Genomic DNA, 26,204 nt, shown 5'->3' with positions numbered 1-26,204 from the left:
CTAAGGAGTTAAACACTGGTATCTATGTCTCTCAAGGAGTTAAACACAGGTATCTTTGTCTCCCAAGGAGTTAAACTCTGGTATATATGTCTCCTAAGGAGTTAAACACTGGTATCTATGTCTCCCAAGGAGTTAAAACACTGATATCTATGTCTCCGAAGGAGTTAAACACTGGTATCTATGTCTCTCAAGGAGTTAAACACTGATATCTATGTCTCCCAAGGAGTTAAACACTGGTATCTATGTCTCTCAAGGAGTTAAACACTGATATCTATGTCTCCCAAGGAGTTGAACACTGGTATCTATGTCTCCTAAGGAGTTAAACACTGGTATCTATGTCTCCCAAGGAGTTAAACACTGATATCTATTTCTCCCAAGGAGTTAAACACTGGTATCTATGTCTCCCAAGGAGTTAAATCCTGGTATCTATGTCTCCCAAGGAGTTAAACACTGGTATCTATGTCTCCCAAGGAGTTAAACACTGATATCTATGTCTCCCAAGGAGTTAAGCACTGGTATCTATGTCTCCCAAGGAGTTAAACACTGGTATCTATGCCTCCCAAAAACTAATATCTGTCTCCCAAGGAATTAAACACTGGTATATGTTTCCAAAAGATTTAACACTGATATCTATGTCTCCCAAGGAGTTGAACAGTAGTATCAACGCATTTGTAATTTGGTTGTCTATCTGTCATGGATGATCATTTTTCTTAACAAATTGATTAAATCGATTCAAATAAGAATTATTTTTAATGTGATTTGTACAGATTTAGTTGACCCTGGAGACTTCGTCCAATGTGACTGGCTCATATTCGTACAGAGGTTTGTAGTGACCCTCTGCAAGTGTGAAGTAGGATTCACTTTTGTAGTCCCAACAGATGGCCTCACCGAGTGATTCGTGAATGTATGGAAGTTCCTGGAAAGGCTTGGTGACCGCTGTCAGATAGTCGCCATCTGTGACAGTCCAGTAATAAATGTGGCTTTTAGCCTTGATGAGGAGTCCCTTGCCATCAGGAGAGATGTCTGCTGCCGTTGGATCATGGTGAGAGGTGAGAATAGGTAAAATGGTTGTGCTGTCCACATTGGTAGGGACAGCCTGGCCCCAAACTGGGGGCAACTTCACAAATTTACCACGGCCACTCCGCACATTGGAAATGATGTAGACATTAGCGTTAGGATCAACCATCACTGCCTGGGACTCCTCTTCTGTCCAACTAAAACAAAGAAAGACAACTCGTCCAACTAAAACATAACAAACACAACCCGTCAAACTAAAACATGTCAAAGACATCCCGTCCAACTAAAACATAACAAAGACAACCCGGCCAACTAAAACATAACAAAGACAACCAGTCAAACTAAAACATAACAAAGAAAGACAACTCGTCCAACTAAAACATAACAAACACAACCCGTCAAACTAAAACATAACAAAGACATCCCGTCCAACTAAAACATAACAAAGACAACCCGGCCAACTAAAACATAACAAAGACAACCAGTCAAACTAAAACATAACAAACAAAGACAACCCGTCCAACTAAAACATAACAAAGACAGCCCATCAAACTAAAACATAACAAAGACAACCCGGCCAACTAAAACATAACAAAGACAACCCGGCCAACTAAAACATAACAAACACAACCCGTCCAACTAAAACATAACAAAGACAACCCGTCCAACTAAAACATAACAAACACAACCCGGCCAACTAAAACATTACAAAGACAACCCGTCCAACTAAAACATAACAAAGACATCCCGTCCAACTAAAACATAACAAAGACAGCCCATCAAACTAAAACATAACAAAGACAACCCGGCCAACTAAAACATAACAAAGACAACCCGGCCAACTAAAACATAACAAAGACAACCCGGCCAACTAAAACATAACAAAGACAGCCCATCAAACTAAAACATAACAAAGACAACCCGGCCAACTAAAACATAACAAAGACAACCCATCAAACTAAAACATTACAAAGACAACCCGGCCAACTAAAACATAACAAACAAAGACAACCCGTCCAACTAAAACATTACAAAGACAACCCGGCCAACTAAAACATAACAAAGACAACCAGTCAAACTAAAACATAACAAACAAAGACAACCCGTCCAACTAAAACTTAACAAAGACAGCCCATCAAACTAAAACATAACAAAGACAACCAGTCAAACTAAAACATAACAAACAAAGACAACCCGTCCAACTAAAACATAACAAAGACAACCCGTCCAACTAAAACATAGGAAAACAAAGACAACCCGTCCAACTAAAACATAACAAAGACAACTCGTCCAACTAAAACATAACAAAGACAACCCGTCCAACTAAAACTTAACAAAGACAACCCGTCAAACTAAAACATAGCAAAAAAAAGACAACTCGTCCAACTAAAACATAACAAAGACAACTCGTCCAACTAAAACATAACAAACACAACCCGTCAAACTAAAACATAACAAAGACAACCCGTCCAACTAAAACTTAACAAAGACAACCCGTCCAACTAAAACATAACAAAGACAACCCGTCCAACTAAAACATAACAAACAAAGACAACCCGTCCAACTAAAACATAACAAACAAAGACAACCCGTCCAACTAAAACATAACAAAGACAATCCGTCCAACTAAAACATAACAAAGACAACCCGTCCAACTAAAACATAACAAAGACAACCCGTCCAACTAAAACATAACAAACAAAGACAACCCGTCCAACTAAAACATAACAAACAAAGACAACCCGTCCAACTAAAACATAACAAACAAAGACAACCCGTCCAACTAAAACATAACAAACAAAGACAACCCGTCCAACTAAAACATAACAAACAAAGACAACCCGTCCAACTAAAACATAACAAAGACAATCCGTCCAACTAAAACTTAACAAAGACAACCCGTCCAACTAAAACATAACAATCACAACCCGTCCAACTAAAACTTAACAAAGACAACCCGTCCAACTAAAACATAACAAACACAACCCGTCCAACTCAAAAACAAACACAGACATCCCGTCCAACTAAAACATAACAAAGACAACCCGTCAAACTAAAACTTAACAAACAAACACAACCCGTCAAACTAAAATATTGCAAACAAAGACAACCCGTCCAACTAAAACATAGCAAACAAAGACAACCCGTCCATCTTATATAACATGTCTGGTAAATTGCATGGCAGGTGACCAGCCTTTATACATGATTAAATATGTATACTTTAGCTTAGAAGCACAGTCAGTGTTGTCCTTGCTGTAGAATACCTACCTAAATCTGAGTGTCTGTCCAAAGTTAGTGTTGTCTGGGATATAGAATACCTACCTAAATCTGAGTGTCTGTCCACAGTCAGTGTTGTCTGGGATATAGAATACCTACCTAAATCTGAGTGTCTGTCCACAGTCAGTGTTGTCCGGGATATAGAATACCTACCTAAATCTGAGTGTCTGTCCACAGTCAGTGTTGTCTTGGCTGTAGAATACCTACCTAAATCTGAGTGTGATGTCCACAGTCAGTGTTGTCCGGGATATAGAATACCTACCTAAATCTGAGTGTGATGTCCACAGTCAGTGTTGTCTGGGATATAGAATACCTACCTAAATCTGAGTGTCTGTCCACAGTCAGTGTTGTCCGGGATATAGAATACCTACCTAAATCTGAGTGTCTGTTCACAGTCAGTGTTGTCCGGGATATAGAATACCTACCTAAACCTGAGTGTCTGTCCACAGTCAGTGTTGTCCGGGATATAGAATACCTACCTAAACCTGAGTGTCTGTCCACAGTCAGTGTTGTCCGGGATATAGAATACCTACCTCAATCTGAGTGTCTGTCCACAGTCAGTGTCAATCTAATTAAAATTAGACTTGTAATTTCCGTTCCTCTACGATACACTGCAATACAAGATCTAACAACACCCCATAGGAGGTCATCGCAGTATTGCAGTGTATCGGAGAGGAACGGAAATAACAAGTCTAATTTTAATTAGATTGCAGTCAGTGTTGTCCAGGCTGTAGAATACCTACCTAAATCTGAGTGTCTGTCCACAGTTAGTGTTGTCTGGGATATAGAATACCTACCTAAATCTGAGTGTCTGTCCACAGTCAGTGTTGTCCGGGATATAGAATACCTACCTAAATCTGAGTGTCTGTCCACAGTCAGTGTTGTCTTGGCTGTAGAATACCTACCTAAATCTGAGTGTCTGTCCACAGTCAGTGTTGTCTTGGCTGTAGAATACCTACCTAAATCTGAGTGTCTGTCCACAGTCAGTGTTGTCCTGGGATAAAGAATACCTACCTAAATCTGAGTGTCTGTCCACAGTCAGTGTTGTCCTGGCTGTAGAATACCTACCTAAATCTGAGTGTCTGTCCACAGTCAGTGTTGTCCTGGCTGTAGAATACCTACCTAAATCTGAGTGTCTGTCCACAGTCAGTGTTGTCTTGGCTGTAGAATACCTACCTAAATCTGAGTGTCTGTCCACAGTCAGTGTTGTCCTGGCTGTAGAATACCTACCTAAATCTGAGTGTCTGTCCACTATCAGTGTTACCTGGGATATAGAATACCTACCTAAATCTGAGTGTCTGTCCACAGTCAGTGTTACCTGGGATAAAGAATACCTACCTAAATCTGAGTGTCTGTCCACAGTCAGTGTTGTCCTGGCTGTAGAATACCTACCTAAATCTGAGTGTCTGTCCACAGTCAGTGTTGTCTTGGCTGTAGAATACCTACCTAAATCTGAGTGTCTGTCCACAGTCAGTGTTACCTGGGATATAGAATACCTACCTAAATCTGAGTGTGATGTCCACAGTCAGTGTTGTCCGGGATATAGAATACCTACCTAAATCTGAGTGTGATGTCCACAGTCAGTGTTGTCTGGGATATAGAATACCTACCTAAATCTGAGTGTCTGTCCACAGTCAGTGTTGTCCGGGATATAGAATACCTACCTAAATCTGAGTGTCTGTCCACAGTCAGTGTTGTCCGGGATATAGAATACCTACCTAAACCTGAGTGTCTGTCCACAGTCAGTGTTGTCCGGGATATAGAATACCTACCTAAATCTGAGTGTCTGTCCACTATCAGTGTTACCTGGGATATAGAATACCTACCTAAACCTGAGTGTCTGTCCACAGTCAGTGTTGTCCGGGATATAGAATACCTACCTAAACCTGAGTGTCTGTCCACAGTCAGTGTTGTCCGGGATATAGAATACCTACCTCAATCTGAGTGTCTGTCCACAGTCAGTGTCAATCTAATTAAAATTAGACTTGTAATTTCCGTTCCTCTACGATACACTGCAATACAAGATCTAACAACACCCCATAGGAGGTCATCGCAGTATTGCAGTGTATCGGAGAGGAACGGAAATAACAAGTCTAATTTTAATTAGATTGCAGTCAGTGTTGTCCAGGCTGTAGAATACCTACCTAAATCTGAGTGTCTGTCCACAGTTAGTGTTGTCTGGGATATAGAATACCTACCTAAATCTGAGTGTCTGTCCACAGTCAGTGTTGTCCGGGATATAGAATACCTACCTAAATCTGAGTGTCTGTCCACAGTCAGTGTTGTCTTGGCTGTAGAATACCTACCTAAATCTGAGTGTCTGTCCACAGTCAGTGTTGTCTTGGCTGTAGAATACCTACCTAAATCTGAGTGTCTGTCCAAAGTCAGTGTTGTCCTGGCTGTAGAATACCTACCTAAATCTGAGTGTCTGTCCACAGTCAGTGTTGTCTTGGCTGTAGAATACCTACCTAAATCTGAGTGTCTGTCCACAGTCAGTGTTACCTGGGATATAGAATACCTACCTAAATCTGAGTGTGATGTCCACAGTCAGTGTTGTCCGGGATATAGAATACCTACCTAAATCTGAGTGTGATGTCCACAGTCAGTGTTGTCCGGGATATAGAATACCTACCTAAATCTGAGTGTCTGTCCACAGTCAGTGTTGTCCGGGATATAGAATACCTACCTAAATCTGAGTGTCTGTCCACAGTCAGTGTTGTCCGGGATATAGAATACCTACCTAAACCTGAGTGTCTGCCCACAGTCAGTGTTGTCCGGGATATAGAATACCTACCTCAATCTGAGTGTCTGTCCACAGTCAGTGTCAATCTAATTAAAATTAGACTTGTAATTTCCGTTCCTCTACGATACACTGCAATACAAGATCTAACAACACCCCATAGGAGGTCATCGCAGTATTGCAGTGTATCGGAGAGGAACGGAAATAACAAGTCTAATTTTAATTAGATTGCAGTCAGTGTTGTCCAGGCTGTAGAATACCTACCTAAATCTGAGTGTCTGTCCACAGTTAGTGTTGTCCGGGATATAGAATACCTACCTTAATCTGAGTGTCTGTCCACAGTCAGTGTTACCTGGGATATAGAATACCTACCTAAATCTGAGTGTCTGTCAACAGTCAGTGTTGTCCAGGCTGTAGAATACCTACCTAAATCTGAGTGTCTGTCCACAGTCAGTGTTGTCCAGGCTGTAGAATACCTACCTAAATCTGAGTGTGATGTCCACAGTCAGTGTTGTCTTGGATATAGAATACCTACCTAAATCTGAGTGTCTGTCCACAGTCAGTGTTACCTGGGATATAGAATACCTACCTAAATCTGAGTGTCTGTCCACAGTCAGTGTTACCTGGGATATAGAATACCTACCTAAATCTGAGTGTGCTGTCCACAGTCAGTGTTTGGTCAGTTAAGCTGTCTGGTTCCTGGACTCGGTAGATGATGTTGGCTTCGTCATCATTGGCCGAGGAGTACCCTGTGTCAGCAATGTAGATACAGAAAGTGCTTGCTCCTGGTGTGCATGGTCCGACGGCCACATCTTCCCAGTCGTGGTTCGTGGCGCCAGAGCCGATGGTGAGCATGGCCACAAGTGTGGCATCAGTGGCGTTGATGGCATAGATACGTGGTGCGTCGCCATGGTCATTGTGAGTGTACAGAATCCCCTCGTGGAGATGACTGGCAGCTAGACCAGAAGCCTCATCGATGATTGGTGTAGATATGTACCCCTTCACCTGTCCATTACTGAATTGGGGAACTGTTGACGATAGAAGATAAATAGCAGCTTTGACCAGTGATATAATCCCTCTTTGATGAAGACATTAAAATTCTCAAACAGATTCAATGAGCGCATCTGCTATCCTCACACTTACAGCGAGGCAACGCGAGATGTGAGGAACCATGCTTCGACTTCATAATGAGACCCCTTGAATTGTCTAGCTTGAAAAAGTAACATTCGTCACAAATCAATTGAAATAATATTGAAATATTGTGGACGTTTGGCTTGATATTATAAATCATATATGTAGAACAATATCTAATTAAAACCAGATTTCTCATTACAGGCTTCTACTGAGGAGCCAGGTATGGGGGAGAGATCTCATTAAGTACAGTACGGTATGGGGGAGAGATCTCACTAAGTATACTACGGTATGGGGAGAGATCTCACTAAATATACTACGGTATGTTGGAGAGATATCATTAAGTATACTACAGTATGGGGAGAGATCTCACTAAGTATACTACGGTATGGGGAGAGATCTCATTAAGTATACTATGGTATGGGGGAGAGATCTCATTAAGTATACTACGGTATGGGGGAGAGATCTCATTAAGTATACTACGGTGTGGGGGAGAGATCTCACTAAGTATACTACGGTATGGGGAGAGATCTCACTTAGTATACTATGGTATGGGGGAGAGATCTCACTAAGTATACTACGGTATGGGGGAGAGATCTCACTAAGTATACTACGGTATGGGGGAGAGATCTCACTAAGTATACTACGGTATGGGGGAGAGATCTCATTAAGTATACTACGGTATGGGGGAGAGATCTCATTAAGTATACTACGGTATGTAGAGAGATCTCATTAAGTATACTACGGTATGGGGGAGATGTCTCATTAAGTATACTACGGTATGGGGGAGAGATCTCATTAAGTATACTACGGTATGGGGAGATATCTCACCAAGTATACTACGGTATGGGGGAGAGATCTCACTAAGTATACTACGGTATGGGGAGAGATCTCACTACGTATACTACGGTATGGGGGAGAGATCTCACTAAGTATACTACGGTATGGGGAGAGATCTCACTAAGTATACCACGGTATGGGGGAGAGATCTCACTAAGTATACTACGGTATGGGGAGAGATCTCACTAAGTCTACTACGGTATGGGGGAGAGATCTCACTAAGTATACTACGGTATGGGGGAGAGATCTCACTAAGTATACTACGGTATGGGGGAGAGATCTCACTAGTTTTTTATACTACGGTATGGGGGAGAGATCTCACTAAGTATACTACGGTATGGGGGAGATATCTCATTAAGTATACTACGGTATGGGGGAGAGATCTCACTTAGTATACTACGGTATGGGGGAGGGATCTCACTAAGTATACTACGGTATGGGGGAGAGATCTCACTAAGTATACTACGGTATGGGGAGAGATCTCACTAAGTCTACTACGGTATGGGGGAGAGATCTCACTAAGTATACTACGGTATGGGGGAGAGATCTCACTAAGTATACTACGGTATGGGGGAGAGATCTCACTAGTTTTTTATACTACGGTATGGGGGAGAGATCTCACTAAGTATACTACGGTATGGGGGAGATATCTCATTAAGTATACTACGGTATGGGGGAGAGATCTCACTTAGTATACTACGGTATGGGGGAGGGATCTCACTAAGTATACTACGGTATGGGGGAGAGATCTCACTAAGTATACTACGGTATGGGGAGATATCTCACTAAGTATACTACGGTATGGGGGAGAGATCTCATTAAGTATACTACGGTATGGGGGAGAGATCTCACTAAGTATACTACGGTATGGGGAGAGATCTCATTAAGTATACTACGGTATGGGGGAGAGATCTCACTAAGTATACTACGGTATGGGGGAGAGATCTCATTAAGTATACTACGGTATGGGGGAGAGATCTCACTTAGTATACTACGGTATGGGGGAGAGATCTCACTAGTTTTTTATACTACGGTATGGGGGAGAGATCTCACTTAGTATACTATGGTATGGGGGAGAGATCTCACTAAGTATACTACGGTATGGGGGAGAGATCTCACTAAGTATACTACGGTATGGGGGAGAGATCTCACTAAGTATACTACGGTATGGGGGAGAGATCTCATTAAGTATACTACGGTATGGGGGAGAGATCTCACTTAGTATACTACGGTATGGGGGAGAGATCTCACTAAGTATACTACGGTATGGGGGAGAGATCTCACTAAGTATACTACGGTATGGGGAGATATCTCACTAAGTATACTACGGTATGGGGGAGAGATCTCATTAAGTATACTACGGTATGGGGGAGAGATCTCACTAAGTATACTACGGTATGGGGAGAGATCTCATTAAGTATACTACGGTATGGGGGAGAGATCTCACTAAGTATACTACGGTATGGGGGAGAGATCTCATTAAGTATACTACGGTATGGGGGAGAGATCTCACTTAGTATACTACGGTATGGGGGAGAGATCTCACTAGTTTTTTATACTACGGTATGGGGGAGAGATCTCACTTAGTATACTATGGTATGGGGGAGAGATCTCACTAAGTATACTACGGTATGGGGGAGAGATCTCACTAAGTATACTATGGTATGGGGGAGAGATCTCATTAAGTATACTACGGTATGGGGGAGAGATCTCATTAAGTATACTATGGTATGGGGGAGAGATCTCACTAAGTATACTATGGTATGGGGGAGAGATCTCACTAAGTATACTACGGTATGGGGAGAGATCTCACTTAGTATACTACGGTATGGGGGAGAGATCTCACTAAGTATACTACGGTATGGGGGAGAGATCTCATTTAGTATATACTACTGATGGTCCAGCTATGGAGGAGATCTCTCATGACAGTCCTGTACTGTCATTACAGACAGCTACGGAAGAGCTCGCTATGGAGGAGCTATGTCATCACTGATATACGGAAGAGCTCGCTATGGAGGAGCTATGCCATCACTGATATACGGAAGAGCTCGCTATGGAGGAGCTATGTCATCACTGATATACGGAAGAGCTCGCTATGGAGGAGCTATGCCATCACTGATATACGGAAGAGCTCGCTATGGAGGAGCTATGCCATCACTGATATACGGAAGAGCTCGCTATGGAGGAGCTATGCCATCACTGATATACGGAAGATCTCGCAATGGAGGAGAGAAAGTTAACAAGGTCTTCGCCCGCGTATTAACGATGCTCACTAATGATATTGTTACGGCCAGGAGACCTTCCTAACCTCATCCTTTAATTGCGTTTTTTACTTCCTCATTCGTGATTTATTTCCCCTTTCATTTTCAGACATTTTTATATGAGCTAGCCTCCGGTGTGAGATTTAAACCCGTTGTCGAATGTTTCTCTACTGACACGGCCTTTGCGAACAAATCTGCAAAATGTATTTTTATCCACGCACGCGTTTTCCTGTGGTAAAGAAATGTAGTTTCTGTAGGACGACATCCCACAATCACGTGATTTATCACAATCACGTGACTGTTTATCACAATCACGTGACTGTTTATCAGTTAGCCAAACGTTCCGATGTATTTTCCTCGATGAGTGTAGGTCCTTCAGATTACCATAAATCAATGGAATAAGGTTTCAAGTGACTTTTCAATTACTTCCTCGGTATGTTTTTTGTAGCAGCAGATAGGCGCCACAGGTGTGATAGGCGCCACAGGTGTGATAGGCGCCACAGGTGTGATAGGCGCTGGTTTTAGACAGTCATTTAACTCATGTAAGCTACATATTTTTCAGGATCTAATCTCACATCCTTGAGCCCATGTTTCACGTCTGCTTATTTATAACGGACCTCCTCCAACTAAAAAGACTTTCGCGTTCATGGTAAATAACGAAACGTTTGATATAATGAAATGTCACGGGATAACGATATATCATTAAACTTATTGTCGAGGATAGAACAATGTTCTACAAGATCGACTTTATGATATGGCACTAAAACATGGTCAATTAGCTGTTTTTAGTCGCCATTGTAAAATCTGGTCTCGTGGCCCAAGTTTTGTTTTACTAATGTAAAATCTGGTCCCTTGGCCAAGTTTGGCGTACCAACGTAAAAGCTGGTCCCTTTGCCAAGTTTGGCTTACAATGTAAAATCTGGTCCCTTGGCCAAGTTTGGCTTACTAATGTAAAATCTGGTCTCGTGGCCCAAGTTTGGCTTACTAATGTAAAATCTGGTCCCTTGGCCCAAGTTTGGCTTACAATGTAAAATCTGGTCCCATGGCCCAAGTTTGGCTTACTAATGTAAAATCTGGTCCCGTGACCCAAGTTTGGCGTACCAACGTAAAAGCTGGTCCCTTGGCCAAGTTTGGCTTACAATGTAAAATCTGGTCCCGTGGCTCAAATTTGGCTTACTAATGTAAAATCTGGTCCCTTGGCTAAGTTTGGCTTACTAATGTAAAATCTGGTCCCTTGGCTAAGTTTGGCTTACTAATGTAAAATCTGGTCCCTTGGCTAAGTTTGGCTTATTAATGTAAAAGCTGGTCCCTTGGCCAAGTTTGGCTTATTAATGTAAAATCTGGTCCCTTGGCTAAGTTTGGCTTATTAATGTAAAAGCTGGTCCCTTGGCCAAGTTTGGCTTACAATGTAAAATCTGGTCCCGTGGCCAAGTTTGGCTTACTAATGTAAAATCTGGTCCCTTGGCCAAGTTTGGCTTACTAATGTAAAATCTGGTCCCCAGCCCAAGTTTGGCTTACTAATGTAAAATCTGGTCCCTTGGCCCAAGTTTGGCTTACAATGTAAAATCTGGTCCCATGGCCCAAGTTTGGCTTACTAATGTAAAATCTGGTCCCGTGACCCAAGTTTGGCGTACCAACGTAAAAGCTGGTCCCTTGGCCAAGTTTGGCTTACAATGTAAAATCTGGTCCCGTGGCTCAAATTTGGCTTACTAATGTAAAATCTGGTCCCTTGGCTAAGTTTGGCTTACTAATGTAAAATCTGGTCCCTTGGCTAAGTTTGGCTTACTAATGTGAAATCTGGTCCCTTGGCTAAGTTTGGCTTATTAATGTAAAAGCTGGTCCCTTGGCCAAGTTTGGCTTATTAATGTAAAATCTGGTCCCTTGGCTAAGTTTGGCTTATTAATGTAAAAGCTGGTCCCTTGGCCAAGTTTGGCTTACAATGTAAAATCTGGTCCCGTGGCCAAGTTTGGCTTACTAATGTAAAATCTGGTCCCTTGGCCAAGTTTGGCTTACTAATGTAAAATCTGGTCCCCAGCCAAAGTTTGGCTTACTAATGTAAAATCTGGTCCCGTGACCCAAGTTTGGCTTACTAATGTAAACTCTGGGCCCTTGCCCAAGTTTGGCTTACTAATGTAAAATCTGGTCCCGTGACCCAAGTTTGGCTTACTAATGTAAACTCTGGTCCCTTGCCCAAGTTTGGCTTACTAATGTAAAATCTGGTCTCTTGGCTCAAATTTGGCTTACAATGTAAAATCTGGTCCCTTGGCCAAGTTTGGCTTACTAATGTAAAATCTGGTCCCATGTCCCAAGTTTGGCTTACTAATGTAAAATCTGGTCCCGAGGCCAAGTTTGGCTTGCTAATGTAAAATCTGGTCCCATGGCCCAAGTTTGGCTTACTAATGTAAAATCTGGTCCCATGGCTCAAGTTTGCCTTACTAATGTAAAATCTGGTCTCGTGGCCAAGTTTGGCTTACTAATGTAAAATCTGGTCCCTTGCCCAAGTTTGGCTTACTAATGTAAACTCTGGTCCCTTGCCCAAGTTTGGCTTACTAATGTAAAATCTGGTCTCTTGGCTCAAATTTGGCTTACTAATGTAAAATCTGGTCCCTTGGCCAAGTTTGGCTTACTAATGTAAACTCTGCGGGTTCCATTGCTGAGTTTGGCTTACTAATGTAAAATCTGGTCCCTTGGCCAAGTTTGGCTTACTAATGTAAAATCTGGTCCCTTGCCCAAGTTTGGCTTACTAATGTAAACTCTGCGGGTTCCATTGCTGAGTTTGGCTTACCATTGGAAAATCGCATCATACCAATTTCCACCAGAAAAAAAAGACCGCACCATATACTTCCGTCAGGAAAAAATCGTAAGGAAAATCTTTTGGCAGTGGACTGTACGCTTCTCAGAGATGTCTTTGCTTCGTAAATTGAATGACATGGAACCATATAAAGTATAAACATTGCTTAACAATAAACGTACAGATATAGCTACAGTTGTTTTTTCTGAGAGGCGCCCGACCTATTGGAACATTGGAACAAATGCGTATTAGAATACAAAAATATATATTTAAATGACAATATAGTTGGTTTTAAACAGTTATTTGTTATAAAAGTGAATCCCTTACGCTGGGCGTTTACCACCACACAGGAGACGAGAGCCAGGAGAAGTACCGTCATGTTCACCAGTCGTCGGTCAGTCACGCTACTGAACCAGCCAAGGTCTGTCTAGATAAGACGTTTGGCGGAGAGGTGGCATCACAGGGCTGGTGACCTTGATCTATATAGACAGCGGAACACATATGTTAACCTTTAATAGAGAACCATGCACGATTTAAGGACATGAAACTATTGTTTTAGTGTGGACAATTCGGGAAGGCTTGGGACCTTTTGGTGACGCGATCAGAATTATTGAACGCTTCGGGAAGCTGGGGCCTTTTGGTGACTCGATCAGAATTATTTGACAATTCGGGAAGCTGGGGCCTTTTGGTGACTCGATCAGAATTATTTGACAATTCGGGAAGGCTTGGGCCTTTTGGTGACTCGATCAGAATTATTGGACGCTTCGGGAAGCTGGGGCCTTTTGGTGACTCGATCAGAATTATTTGACAATTCGGGAAGGATTGGGCCTTTTTGGTGACACGATCAGAAAGACTTCGGGAAGGCTGGGGATTGTTGATGACTCGATCAGAATTATTGAACAATTCGGGAAGGCTGGGGCCCTTTGGTGACGATCAGAATTATTTGACAATTCGGGAAGGCTGGGGCCTGTTGGTGACTCGATCAGAATTATTTGACAATTCGGGAAGGCTGGGGCCTGTTGGTGACTCGATCAGAAATATTTGACAATTCGGGAAGTCTGGTGCCTATTGGTGACTCGATCAGAATTATTTGACAATTCGGGAAGGCTGGGGCCTGTTGGTGACTCGATCAGAATTATTGATTGTTTCGAGAAGTCTGGGGCCTGTTGGTGACTCGATCAGAATTATTGATTGTTTCGAGAAGTCTGGGGCCTGTTGGTGACTCGATCAGAATTATTGAACAATTCGGGAAGGCTTGGGCCTGTTGGTGACTCGATCAGAATAACTGAACGCTTCAGGAAGTCTGGGGCCTTTTGGTGACTCGATAAGAATTATTGGATAATTCGGGAAGGCTGGGGCTTTTGGTGAAACGATAAGAATTATTGAACTAGTGGGGAAGGCTGAGGCCTGTTGGTGACACGATCTAAATTATTGAATTATTGGGGAAGGATGGGTTATCAAAGACCATACAACCCATGACGATTGAGATTTTGAGGTACCAGAACACAAACTTTAGAAATTCTAATGAAAGTGGAAAGCAAATAAGGAACATGAAACTATTGTTTTAGTTTGGACAATTCGGGAAGGATGGGGCCTTTTTGGTGACACGATCAGAATTATTTAACACTTCTGTAAGCCTAGGGACTTTTGGTGACCCGATCAGAATTATTTTATTGTGACTGTTTCAGATTCTGTCTTTCCGTCCTGATACAACTATTAGGTAGTTTGTTTTAATTGTGACAGTTTTAGATTATGTCTTTCCGTCCCGATACAACCATTTAGTAGTCTGTTTTCATTGTGACAGTTTTAGAATCTGTCTTTCCGTCCCGATACAACTATTTCGTAGTTTGTTTTAATTGTGACAGGTTTAGATTCTGTCTTTCCGTCCGGATACAACCATTTGGTAGTTTGTTTTAATTGTGACAGTTTTAGATTCTGTCTTTCCGTCCCGATACATGTACAACCATTTGGTAGTCTGTTTTAATTGTGACAGTTTTAGATTCTGTCTTTCCGTCCCGATACAATCATTTGGTAGTCTGTTTTAATTGTGACAGTTTTAGATTCTGTCTTTCCGTCCGGATAAAACCATTTGGTAGTCTGTTTTCATTGTGACAGTTTTAGATTCTGTCTTTCCGTCCGGATACAACCATTTGGTAGTTGTTTTCATTGTGACAGTTTTAGATTCTGTCTTTCCGTCTCGATACAACCATTTGGTAGTTTGTTTTCATTGTGACTGTTTCAGATTCTGTCTTTCCGTCCGGATACAACCAGTTGGTAGTCTGTTTTCATTGTGACTGTTTCAGATTCTGTCTTTCCGTCTCGATACAACCATTTGGTAGTCTGTTTTCATTGTGACAGTTTTAGATTCTGTCTTTCCGTCCCGATACAACCAGTTGGTAGTCTGTTTTCATTGTGACAGTTTTAGATTCTGTCTTTCCGTCTCGATACAACCATTTGGTAGTCTGTTTTCATTGTGACTGTTTCAGATTCTGTCTTTCCGTCCCGATACAACCAGTTGGTAGTCTGTTTTCATTGTGACAGTTTCAGATTCTGTCTTTCCGTCCGGATACAACCATTTGGTAGTTTGTTTTCATTGTGACAGTTTTAGATTCTGTCTTTCCGTCTCGATACAACCATTTGGTAGTCTGTTTTCATTGTGACAGTTTTAGATTCTGTCTTTCCGTCTCGATACAACCATTTGGTAGTCTGTTTTCATTGTGACAGTTTTAGATTCTGTCTTTCCGTCTCGATACAACCATTTGGTAGTCTGTTTTCATTGTGACTGTTTCAGATTCTGTCTTTCCGTCCCGATACAACCAGTTGGTAGTCTGTTTTCATTGTGACAGTTTCAGATTCTGTCTTTCCGTCCGGATACAACTATTTGGTAGTTTGTTTTCATTGTGACAGTTTTAGATTCTGTCTTTCCGTCTCGATACAACCATTTGGTAGTCTGTTTTCATTGTGACTGTTTCAGATTATGTCTTTCCGTCTCGATACAACCATTTGGTAGTCTGTTTTCATTGTGACAGTTTCAGATTCTGTCTTTCCGTCTCGATACAACCATTTGGTAGTCTGTTTTCATTGTGACAGTTTTAGATTTTGTCTTTCCGTCCCGATACAACCAGTTGGTAGTCTGTTTTCATTGTGACAGTTTCAGATTCTGTCTTTCCGTCCCGATACAACCAGTCGGTAGTCTGTTTTCATTGTGACAGTTTTAGATTCTGTCTTTCCGTCCGGATACCACTTGGTACACTAGTAGTTAATCCTCTCTTAATCACACTGTTGGCATATGAAAAAATAACTAAAACAATTAAAGGATTTCTGATTAAATTTATTGATATAAAAATACTTGAAATCGTATAAGATATACAATCGTGTGAGTAGGCTGCTGCTGGTCTAGCACGTGTACTGCTGTATTCCCTAGACATACCATGCTACTTGCTCTCTACGTACATGTATCTAAGGGGAGTGTGAAGTTAGCACTATATTGTTGTCCTTTTCTGTACAAATTAAAATCTATTACATGACAAGGTCATGACCTTGATCCTACAGCAGCTACAAATGCTCCACCTTGACCACTGCCATCTTTGACCAGTATGATTTTCACCTGAAACAGATCATTGATAAGGTAAGTTATCTATCCCCACATAGGTATGATTGATTAGACATGGACACACAATATTATTGTTAGATTAAATATCATTGTCATAGAAACCAGAGTACCACAGTGACATTGGGAGCTACAAACATAGCTGAGGCAGGCTTTTATTTTCCTTAGCTGCGAAGTCTACAAATTTGTATAGCACTTTTGAGAAACACTCATTTGAATTGTTAACAGGCAAAAGTTAGATTTCTAACTTAATTACCCTACCTTTGTCTTTGGTACAAGTTTTTCCAGTAGCTCCATCATGTAGCCATGAAATCGGGGATGATGTTCATACACAGACCCATCAATTCCTATTGTGACATCAGGCAGGTCAATGTGGTTTAACAGAACAGCACAAGCTACAATAGTATCAAGGTCAAGGTCAAAATTTTGGTTTAACAGAACAGCACAAACTACAACAGTATCAAGGTCAACATTTTGGTTTAACAGAACAGCACTAGCTACAACAGTAGGTAAAGGTCAATGCAGTTAAAACTAAAACACGACTTCTCCATAATCACATGTAGACACAATGTATGCTCCCTACTTACCAGCAGACACAATGTATACTGCCTACTTACCTGCAGACACAATGTATGCTCCCTACTTATCAGCAGACACAATGTATGTTCCCTGCTTACTAGCAGACACAATGTATGCTCCCTAATTACCAGCAGACACAATGTATACTCCCTGCTTACTAGCAGACACAATGTATGTTCCCTGCTTACGAGCAGACACAATGTATGCTCCCTACTTACCAGCAGACACAATGTATGCTCCCTACTTACCAGCAGACACAATGTATGTTCCCTGCTTACTAGCAGACACAATGTATGCTCCCTAATTACCAGCAGACACAATGTATGCTCCCTACTTACCTGCAGACACAATGTATGCTCCCTACTTACCTGCAGACACAATGTATGCTCCCTAATTACCAGCAGACACAATTTATGCTCCCTACTTACCAGCAGACACAATGTATGTTCCCTGCTTACTAGCAGACACAATGTATGCTCCCTACTTACCTGCAGACACAATGTATGCTCCCTACTTACCTGCAGACACAATGTATGCTCCCTACTTACCAGCAGACACAATGTATGCTCCCTACTTACCAGCAGACACAATGTATGTTCCCTGCTTACTAGCAGACACAATGTATGCTCCCTACTTACCTGCAGACACCATGTATGCTCCCTACTTACCAGTAGACACAATGTATGCTCCCTACTTACCAGTAGACACAATGTATGCTCCCTAATTACCAGCAGACACAATTTATGCTCCTTACTTACCAGCAGACACAATGTATGCTCCCCGTTGAGACACCAGGCAGCATGCCTCCTGTACTAGAGCTATATCATCTGCGTCTCCTGTCAGGTCCATGGTCTGTAGCACACCACGAGTGTGGCTCGTCTCTCCTGGGCCATCACTGTGAAAATGAAACTTAAATGTATATATAGAGCACCCTACACCCACTGTATGTTACCCTGTGTTCCTAACTATTTCACACACTTCCTCATCATTAAATTTCTGATGAGTACGATAAGTTCTGTTAGCATGAACAACAATTAATCTATAACCTAGCCATTTAATCATATTTACCACTGACCAAATACTTAGTGTGACATTCCAGATATCAACATAAATACATGTTATTACATCCTACAGATATCAATATAAATACATGTTATTACATCTGGTTATTTCACTCTCCATATAATACTGTGACCCATATCACATGTGCAATATCATATTAATGAAGGGCCCTACCTCTCCACCTCTGTAACATAAGATGTTGGCCAGCTTCCTTTGCTCATGAGTTTGGGTGACCCCTGACCTTTAAATAGCAAGCCTTCATTGGTCAGTTTCACCAACACCAAGCGGACAAGTTCACCAAGGTAGAATCCACCAAAGAGTTTCTCAAACCTGCAAAGCAGTATGTATCTCCTCAGTTGTTGTGGGCAAGGGTATGTCAGGGAATGATTAAGTGAAACAGGAAGTCATTTTTTAAACTGTTACATCCAGATAATTTGATATTGGACATCTAACTAGTATACCTACGTATAGGAGTTGACATGGTTAGAATTCTGATCTAGCTCCTTGTCAAATTCTGTCTTGAAGAAGTCAAGGCAGCCATTATCTCCAAAGGCTCCCCATTCACAGTTGACCAGAATCTGCAAAATTAAATCTCAAACAATCATGTCTCCCATAACACAAACAAATCTCACATCATCATGTCTCACATATCACAAACAGATCTCACATAACACAAACAGATCTCACAGCATCATGTCTCACATAACACAAACAGATCCCACATCATCATGTCTCACATATCACAAACAAATATCACATCATGTCTCACATTACACAAACAGATCTCACATCATCATGTCTCACATAACACAAACAGATTCATCTCACAGCATCATGTCTCACATTACACAAACAGATCTCACATCATCATGTCTCACATAACACAAACAGATTCATCTCACAGCATCATGTCTCACATATCACAAACAAATATCACATCATGTCTCACATTACACAAACAGATCTCACATCATTGTGTCTCACATATCACAAACAGATCTCACATCATCATGTCCAACATAACTCAAACAAATATCACATCATGTCTCACATAACACAAACAGATCTCACATCATTGTGTCTCACATATCACAAACAGATCTCACATCATCGTGTCTCACATAACACAAACAGATTCATCTCACAGCATCATGTCTCACATATCACAAAGATATCTCACATTATCATGTCTCACATATCACAAACATATCTCACATCATCGTGTCTCACATAACACAAACAGATTGATCTCACAGCATCATGTCTCACATAACACAAACAGATCCCACATCATCATGTCTCACATATCACAAACAAATATCACATCATGTCTCACATTACACAAACAGATCCCACATCATCATGTCTCACATATCACAAACAAATATCACATCATGTCTCACATTACACAAACAGATCCCACATCATCATGTCTCACATATCACAAACAAATATCACATCATGTCTCACATTACACAAACAGATCTCACATCATCATGTCTCACATAACACAAACAAATCTCACAGCATCATGTCTCACATTACACAAACAGATCTCACATCATCATGTCTCACATATCACAAACAAATCTCACATCATTGTGTCTCACATAACACAAACAAATCTCACATCATGTCTCACATAACACAAACAGATCCCACATCATCATGTCTCACATAACACAAACAGATCTCACATCATCATGTCTCACATAATACAAACAAATCTCACATCATCGTGTCTCACATAACACAAACAAATCTCACATCATCATGTCTCACATATCACAAACAAATCTCACATAATCATGTCTCACATATCACAAACAAATATCACATTATCATGTCTCACATAACACAAACAGATCTCACATCATCATGTCTCACATAACATAAACAAATCTCACATAATTGTGTCTCACATATCACAAACAAATATCACACCATCATGTCTCACATATCACAAACAGATCTCACATCATCATGTCTCACATAACATAAACAAATCTCACATAATTGTGTCTCACATATCACAAACAAATATCACACCATCATGTCTCACATATCACAAACAGATCTCACATCATTGTGTCTCACATATCACAAACAAATATCACATTATCATGTCTCACATATCACAAACAGATCTGACATCATTGTGTCTCACATATCACAAACAAATCTCACAGCATCATGTCTCACATATCACAAACAGATCTCACATTATCATGTCTCACATATCACAAACAGATCTGACATCATTGTGTCTCACATAACACAAACAAATCTCACATCATCATGTCCAACATAACTCAAACAAATATCACATCAGATCTCACATATCACAAACAGATCTCACATCATGTCTCACATTACACAAACAGATCTCACATCATCATGTCTCACATAACTCAAACAAATCTCACATCATCATGTCTCACATATCACAAAGATATCTCACATTATCATGTCTCACATAATACAAACAAATCTCACATCATTGTGTCTCACATATCACAAACAGATCTCACATCATCATGTCTCACATAACACAAACAAATCTCACATCATCATGTCTCACATAACACAAACAGATATCACATCATGTCTCACATATCACAAACAGATCTCACACCATCACATCTCACATAACACAAACAGATCTCACAGCATCATGTCTCACATATCACAAACAAATCTCACATCATCATGTCTCACATAACACAAACAAATCTCACATCATTGTGTCTCACATAACACAAACAAATCTCACATCATTGTGTCTCACATAACACAAACAAATCTCACATCATCATGTCTCACATAACTCAAACAAATCTCACATCATCAGATCTCACATATCACAAACAGATCTCACATCATCATGTCTCACATAACACAAACAAATCTCACATCATCATGTCTCACATAACACAAACAAATCTCACATCATTGTGTCTCACATAACACAAACAAATCTCACATCATTGTGTCTCACATAACACAAACAAATCTCACATCATTGTGTCTCACATAACACAAACAAATCTCACATCATGTCTCACATAACACAAACAGAGCTCACATCATCATGTCTCACATAACACAAACAGATCTCACATCATCATGTCTCACATAACATAAACAGATCTCACATCATCATGTCTCACATAACACAAACAGATCTCACATCATCATGTCTCACATAACACAAACAGATCTCACATCATCATGTCCAACATAACTCAAACAAATCTCACATCATTGTGTCTCACATAACACAAAAAGATATCTCACATCATCATGTCTCACATAATACAAACAGAGCTCGCATTATTGTGTCTCACATATCACAAACAGATCTCACATCATGTCTCACATAACACAAACAAATCTCACATCATTGTGTCTCACATAACACAAACAAATCTCACATCATGTCTCACATAACACAAACAGAGCTCACATCATCATGTCTCACATAACACAAACAGATCTCACATCATCATGTCTCACATAACACAAACAGAGCTCACATCATCATGTCTCACATAACACAAACAGATCTCACATCATCATGTCTCACATAACATAAACAGATCTCACATCATCATGTCTCACATAACACAAACAGATCTCACATCATCAGATCTCACATAACACAAACAGATCCCACATCATCAGATCTCACATAACACAAACAAATCTCACATCATTGTGTCTCACATAACACAAACAGATCTCACATCATCATGTCTCACATAACATAAACAAATCTCACATAATTGTGTCTCACATAACACAAACAAATCTCACATCATTGTGTCTCACATATCACAAACAGATCTCACAAATAATGTCTCACATAATACAAACAAATCTCACATCATTGTGTCTCACATAACACAAACAAATCTCACATCATTGTGTCTCACATAACACAAACAGATCTCACAAATCATGTCTCACATAATACAAACAAATATCACATCATGTCTCACATAACACAAACAGATCTCACACCATCAGATCTCACATAACACAAACAGATTGATCTCACAGCATCATGTCTCACATAACACAAACAGATCTCACACCATCAGATCTCACATAACACAAACAGAGCTTGCATTATTGTGTCTCACATATCACAAACAGATCTCACAAATAATGTCTCACATAATACAAACAAATCTCACATCATTGTGTCTCACATAACACAAACAAATCTCACATCATTGTGTCTCACATAACACAAACAGATCTCACATCATTGTGTCTCACATATCACAAACAGATCTCACAAATCATGTCTCACATAACACAAACAAATATCACATCATGTCTCACATAACACAAACAGATCTCACACCATCAGATCTCACATATCACAAACAGATCTCACATCATTGTGTCTCACATAACTCAAACAAATCTCACATCATTGTGTCTCACATAACACAAACAAATCTCACATCATTGTGTCTCACATATCACAAACAGATCTCACATCATTGTGTCTCACATAACTCAAACAAATCTCACATCATTGTGTCTCACATAACACAAACAAATCTCACATCATTGTGTCTCACATATCACAAACAGATCTCACATCATTGTGTCTCACATAACTCAAACAAATCTCACATCATTGTGTCTCACATAACACAAACAAATCTCACATCATGTCTCACATATCACAAACAGATCTCACATCATCATGTCTCACATAACATAAACAAATCTCACATCATTGTGTCTCACATAACACAAACAGATCTCACATCATCATGTCTCACATAACATAAACAAATCTCACATCATCATGTCTCACATAACACAAACAGATCTCACATCATTGTGTCTCACATAACACAAACAGAGCTCGCATTATTGTGTCTCACATAACACAAACAAATCTCACAAATCATGTCTCACATAATACAAACAGATCTCACATCATTGTGTCTCACATAATACAAACAGATCTCACATCATTGTGTCTCACATAATACAAACAAATCTCACATCATTGTGTCTCACATATCACAAACAGATCTCACAAATCATGTCTCACATAATACAAACAGATCTCACATCATTGTGTCTCACATAACACAAACAGATCTCACATTATCATGTCTCACATAACATAAACAGAGCTCACTTTACTGTGTCTCGTATTATAAAAATAAATCTCACATCAACACATTGTCACCCACAAACCATGTCCACCACAAACCAGAGTTTCCTCAGGCTGTGAGGAGAGTGTTCAGTACTACCTGTTCACTACTGACCTGATCTGATGTTTTTTCAACAGCCTCCAATTTGTTGAAGTTTTTAGCTTGTTCAACAAAGCAGGCATTGGATCCAGAACCTTGAAAAAAAGCAGATACATTATGTACATACCATTGTTGGAGAAAAAGGAAAGCGAAAGTATAAAAAAAATAGCAGATACATACCATTGTTGGAGAAAAAGGAAAGCGAAAGTATAAAAAAAATAGCAGATACATACCATTGTTGGAGAAAAAGGAAAGCAAAAGTATAAAAAAAAAATCACATGAAATTGATGGGCCTAAAGGTGAACACATTACATAGAGTCACAAGAAAGTGTATAAGGAGAAAAGTGTTCCAGAATATAAAGCATTTTCTGTTTGATCACGAAGGACTGGCCAGTAGGTATAGCTGTCTACTGATGTATCAGAGTATAAACATAATTACCGATGATGAGGCCGATACGACAGTTCCTGTCCAGGTAGTTACCAGCCATTAATGTTCCTGTAGTGTCACTGATCCGCGCCACAACATTCACAGGTACAGACAGGCCCTGTCAACAGTATACAATACAAGACATTTAAAACAGACAGGCCCTGTCAACAGTATATAATACAAGACATTAACAGGTACAGACAGGCCCTGTCAACAGTATACAATCACAGGTACAGACAGGCCCTGTCAACAGTATACATTCACAGGTACAGACAGGCCCTGTCAACAGTATACTATAAAAGACATTCACAGGTACAGACAGGCCCTGTCAACAGTATTATCAACATTCACAGGTACAGACAGGCCCTGTCAACAGTATTATCAACATTCACAGGTACAGACAGGCCCTGTCAACAGTATACTATACAAGACATTCACAGGTACAGACAGGCCCTGTCAACAGTATACAATACAAGACATTTAAAACAGAAAGGCCATGACAACTGTATACAATACATTTAAAACCAGTAATACTTTTTGGAAAAATGTGTTTGAAGCATGGGTCATGATTTCCTATTCCCCAGGTACTGTGGTACACTAACACCTTCCCCAGGTACTGTGGTACACTAACACCTTCCTCAGATACTGTGGTAAACTAACACCTTCCCCAGGTACTGTGGTACACTTACCCCTTCCTCAGGTACTGTGGTACACTAACACCTTCCTCAGGTACTGTGGTACACCAACCCCTTCCCCAGGTACTGTGGTACACTAACCCCTTCCCCAGGTACTGTGGTACACTAACCCCTTCCACAGGTACTGTGGTACACTAACCCCTTCCTCAGGTACTGTGGTACACTAACCCCTTCCCCAGATACTGTGGTACACTAACCCCTTCCTCAGGTACTGTGGTACACTAACCCCTTCCCCAGATACTGTGGTACACTTACCCCTTCCTCAGGTACTGTGGTACACTAACACCTTCCCCAGGTACTGTGGTACACTAACCCCTTCCCCAGGTACTGTGGTACACTAACCCTTCCTCAGGTACTGTGGTACACTAACCCCTTCCCCAGTACTAACCACTTCCCCAGGTACTGTGGTACACTAACTCCTTCTCCAGGTACTGTGGTACACTAACCCCTTCCCCAGGTACTGTGGTACACTAACCCTTCCCCAGGTACTGTGGTACACTAATCCCTTCCCCAGGTACTGTGGTACACTAACCCCTTCCCCAGATACTGTGGTACACTAACACCTTCCCCAGGTACTGTGGTACACTAACTCCTTCCCCAGATACTGTGGTAAACTAACACCTTCCCCAGGTACTGTGGTACACTTACCCCTTCCTCAGGTACTGTGGTACACAAACCCCTTCCCCAGGTACTGTGGTACACTAACACCTTCCTCAGGTACTGTGGTACACTAACACCTTCCTCAGGTACTGTGGTACACTAACCCCTTCCCCACATACTGTGGTACACTAACCCCTTCCCCAGGTACTGTGGTACACTAACATCTTCCCCAGGTACTGTGGTACACTAACCCCTTCCCCACATACTGTGGTACACTAACCCCTTCCCCAGGTACTGTGGTACACTAACCCCTTCCACAGGTACTGTGGTACACTAACCCCTTCCTCAGGTACTGTGGTACACTAACCCCTTCCCCAGATACTGTGGTACACTTACCCCTTCCTCAGGTACTGTGGTACACTAACCCCTTCCCCAGATACTGTGGTACACTTACCCCTTCCTCAGGTACTGTGGTACACTAACACCTTCCTCAGGTACTGTGTTACACTAACCCCTTCCCCAGGTACTGTGGTACACTAACCCTTCCTCAGGTACTGTGGTACACTAACCCCTTCCCCAGTACTAACCACTTCCCCAGGTACTGTGGTACACTAACTCCTTCTCCAGGTACTGTGGTACACTAACCCCTTCCCCAGGTAATGTGGTACACTAACCCTTCCCCAGGTACTGTGGTACACTAATCCCTTCCCCAGGTACTGTGGTACACTAACCCCTTCCCCAGATACTGTGGTACACTAACACCTTCCCCAGGTACTGTGGTACACTAACTCCTTCCCCAGATACTGTGGTAAACTAACACCTTCCCCAGGTACTGTGGTACACTTACCCCTTCCTCAGGTACTGTGGTACACAAACCCCTTCCCCAGGT

General features: G+C 41.0%; 2 protein-coding genes across 6 annotated transcripts in view; both read right to left on the bottom strand.

The window, feature by feature from the left end:
- Positions 1-727: 727 nt before the first annotated feature.
- LOC117328214 lies at positions 728-13,492 on the bottom strand. The gene is made up of 3 exons (XM_033885661.1): positions 13,385-13,492; positions 6,678-7,062; positions 728-1,214 (listed from the first exon to the last, which is right to left on the bottom strand). Exons 1-3 carry the CDS (start codon positions 13,434-13,436, stop codon positions 770-772), a joined length of 882 nt encoding a protein of 293 aa, XP_033741552.1. The 5' UTR covers positions 13,437-13,492; the 3' UTR covers positions 728-769.
- Positions 13,493-16,372: 2,880 nt separating this feature from the next.
- Positions 16,373-26,204, bottom strand: part of LOC117328210 (hexokinase-2-like) — a 48,809-nt gene continuing 38,977 nt past the window's right edge. For 4 of the 5 annotated variants that reach the window (XM_033885655.1, XM_033885654.1, XM_033885653.1 and 1 more), the window contains exons 7-13: positions 24,033-24,138; positions 23,609-23,688; positions 18,774-18,886; positions 18,483-18,638; positions 18,005-18,141; positions 16,929-17,062; positions 16,375-16,664 (exon numbers count right to left, since the gene is read on the bottom strand). In XM_033885655.1, coding sequence (XP_033741546.1) covers positions 16,590-16,664; positions 16,929-17,062; positions 18,005-18,141; positions 18,483-18,638; positions 18,774-18,886; positions 23,609-23,688; positions 24,033-24,138 — 801 coding nt within the window. In that variant the 3' untranslated portion in view covers positions 16,375-16,589. Of the gene's footprint in view, positions 16,665-16,928; positions 17,063-18,004; positions 18,142-18,482; positions 18,639-18,773; positions 18,887-23,608; positions 23,689-24,032; positions 24,139-26,204 lie in introns of all 5 variants that reach the window. The other variant, XM_033885656.1, reaches the window with a different exon arrangement.

Source organism: Pecten maximus, chromosome 5 (assembly GCF_902652985.1).
Source record: "Pecten maximus chromosome 5, xPecMax1.1, whole genome shotgun sequence".
In the NCBI taxonomy this organism is placed as follows: domain Eukaryota; kingdom Metazoa; phylum Mollusca; class Bivalvia; order Pectinida; family Pectinidae; genus Pecten; species Pecten maximus.
This window is presented reverse-complemented; position numbering and strand designations above follow the sequence as displayed.

Excerpts from the sequence above, each read along its gene's own strand:
- LOC117328214 (XM_033885661.1), bottom strand. The coding sequence starts at position 13,436 with ATGACGGTACTTCTCCTGGCTCTCGTCTCCTGTGTGGTGGTAAACGCC. Across the intron at positions 7,063-13,384 it reads TGTGGTGGTAAACGCCCAGC|TTCCCCAATTCAGTAATGGA; the intron begins GTAAGGGATTCA and ends TATCGTCAACAG. Across the intron at positions 1,215-6,677 it reads GACAGCACACTCAGATTTAG|TTGGACAGAAGAGGAGTCCC; the intron begins GTAGGTATTCTA and ends TCTTTGTTTTAG.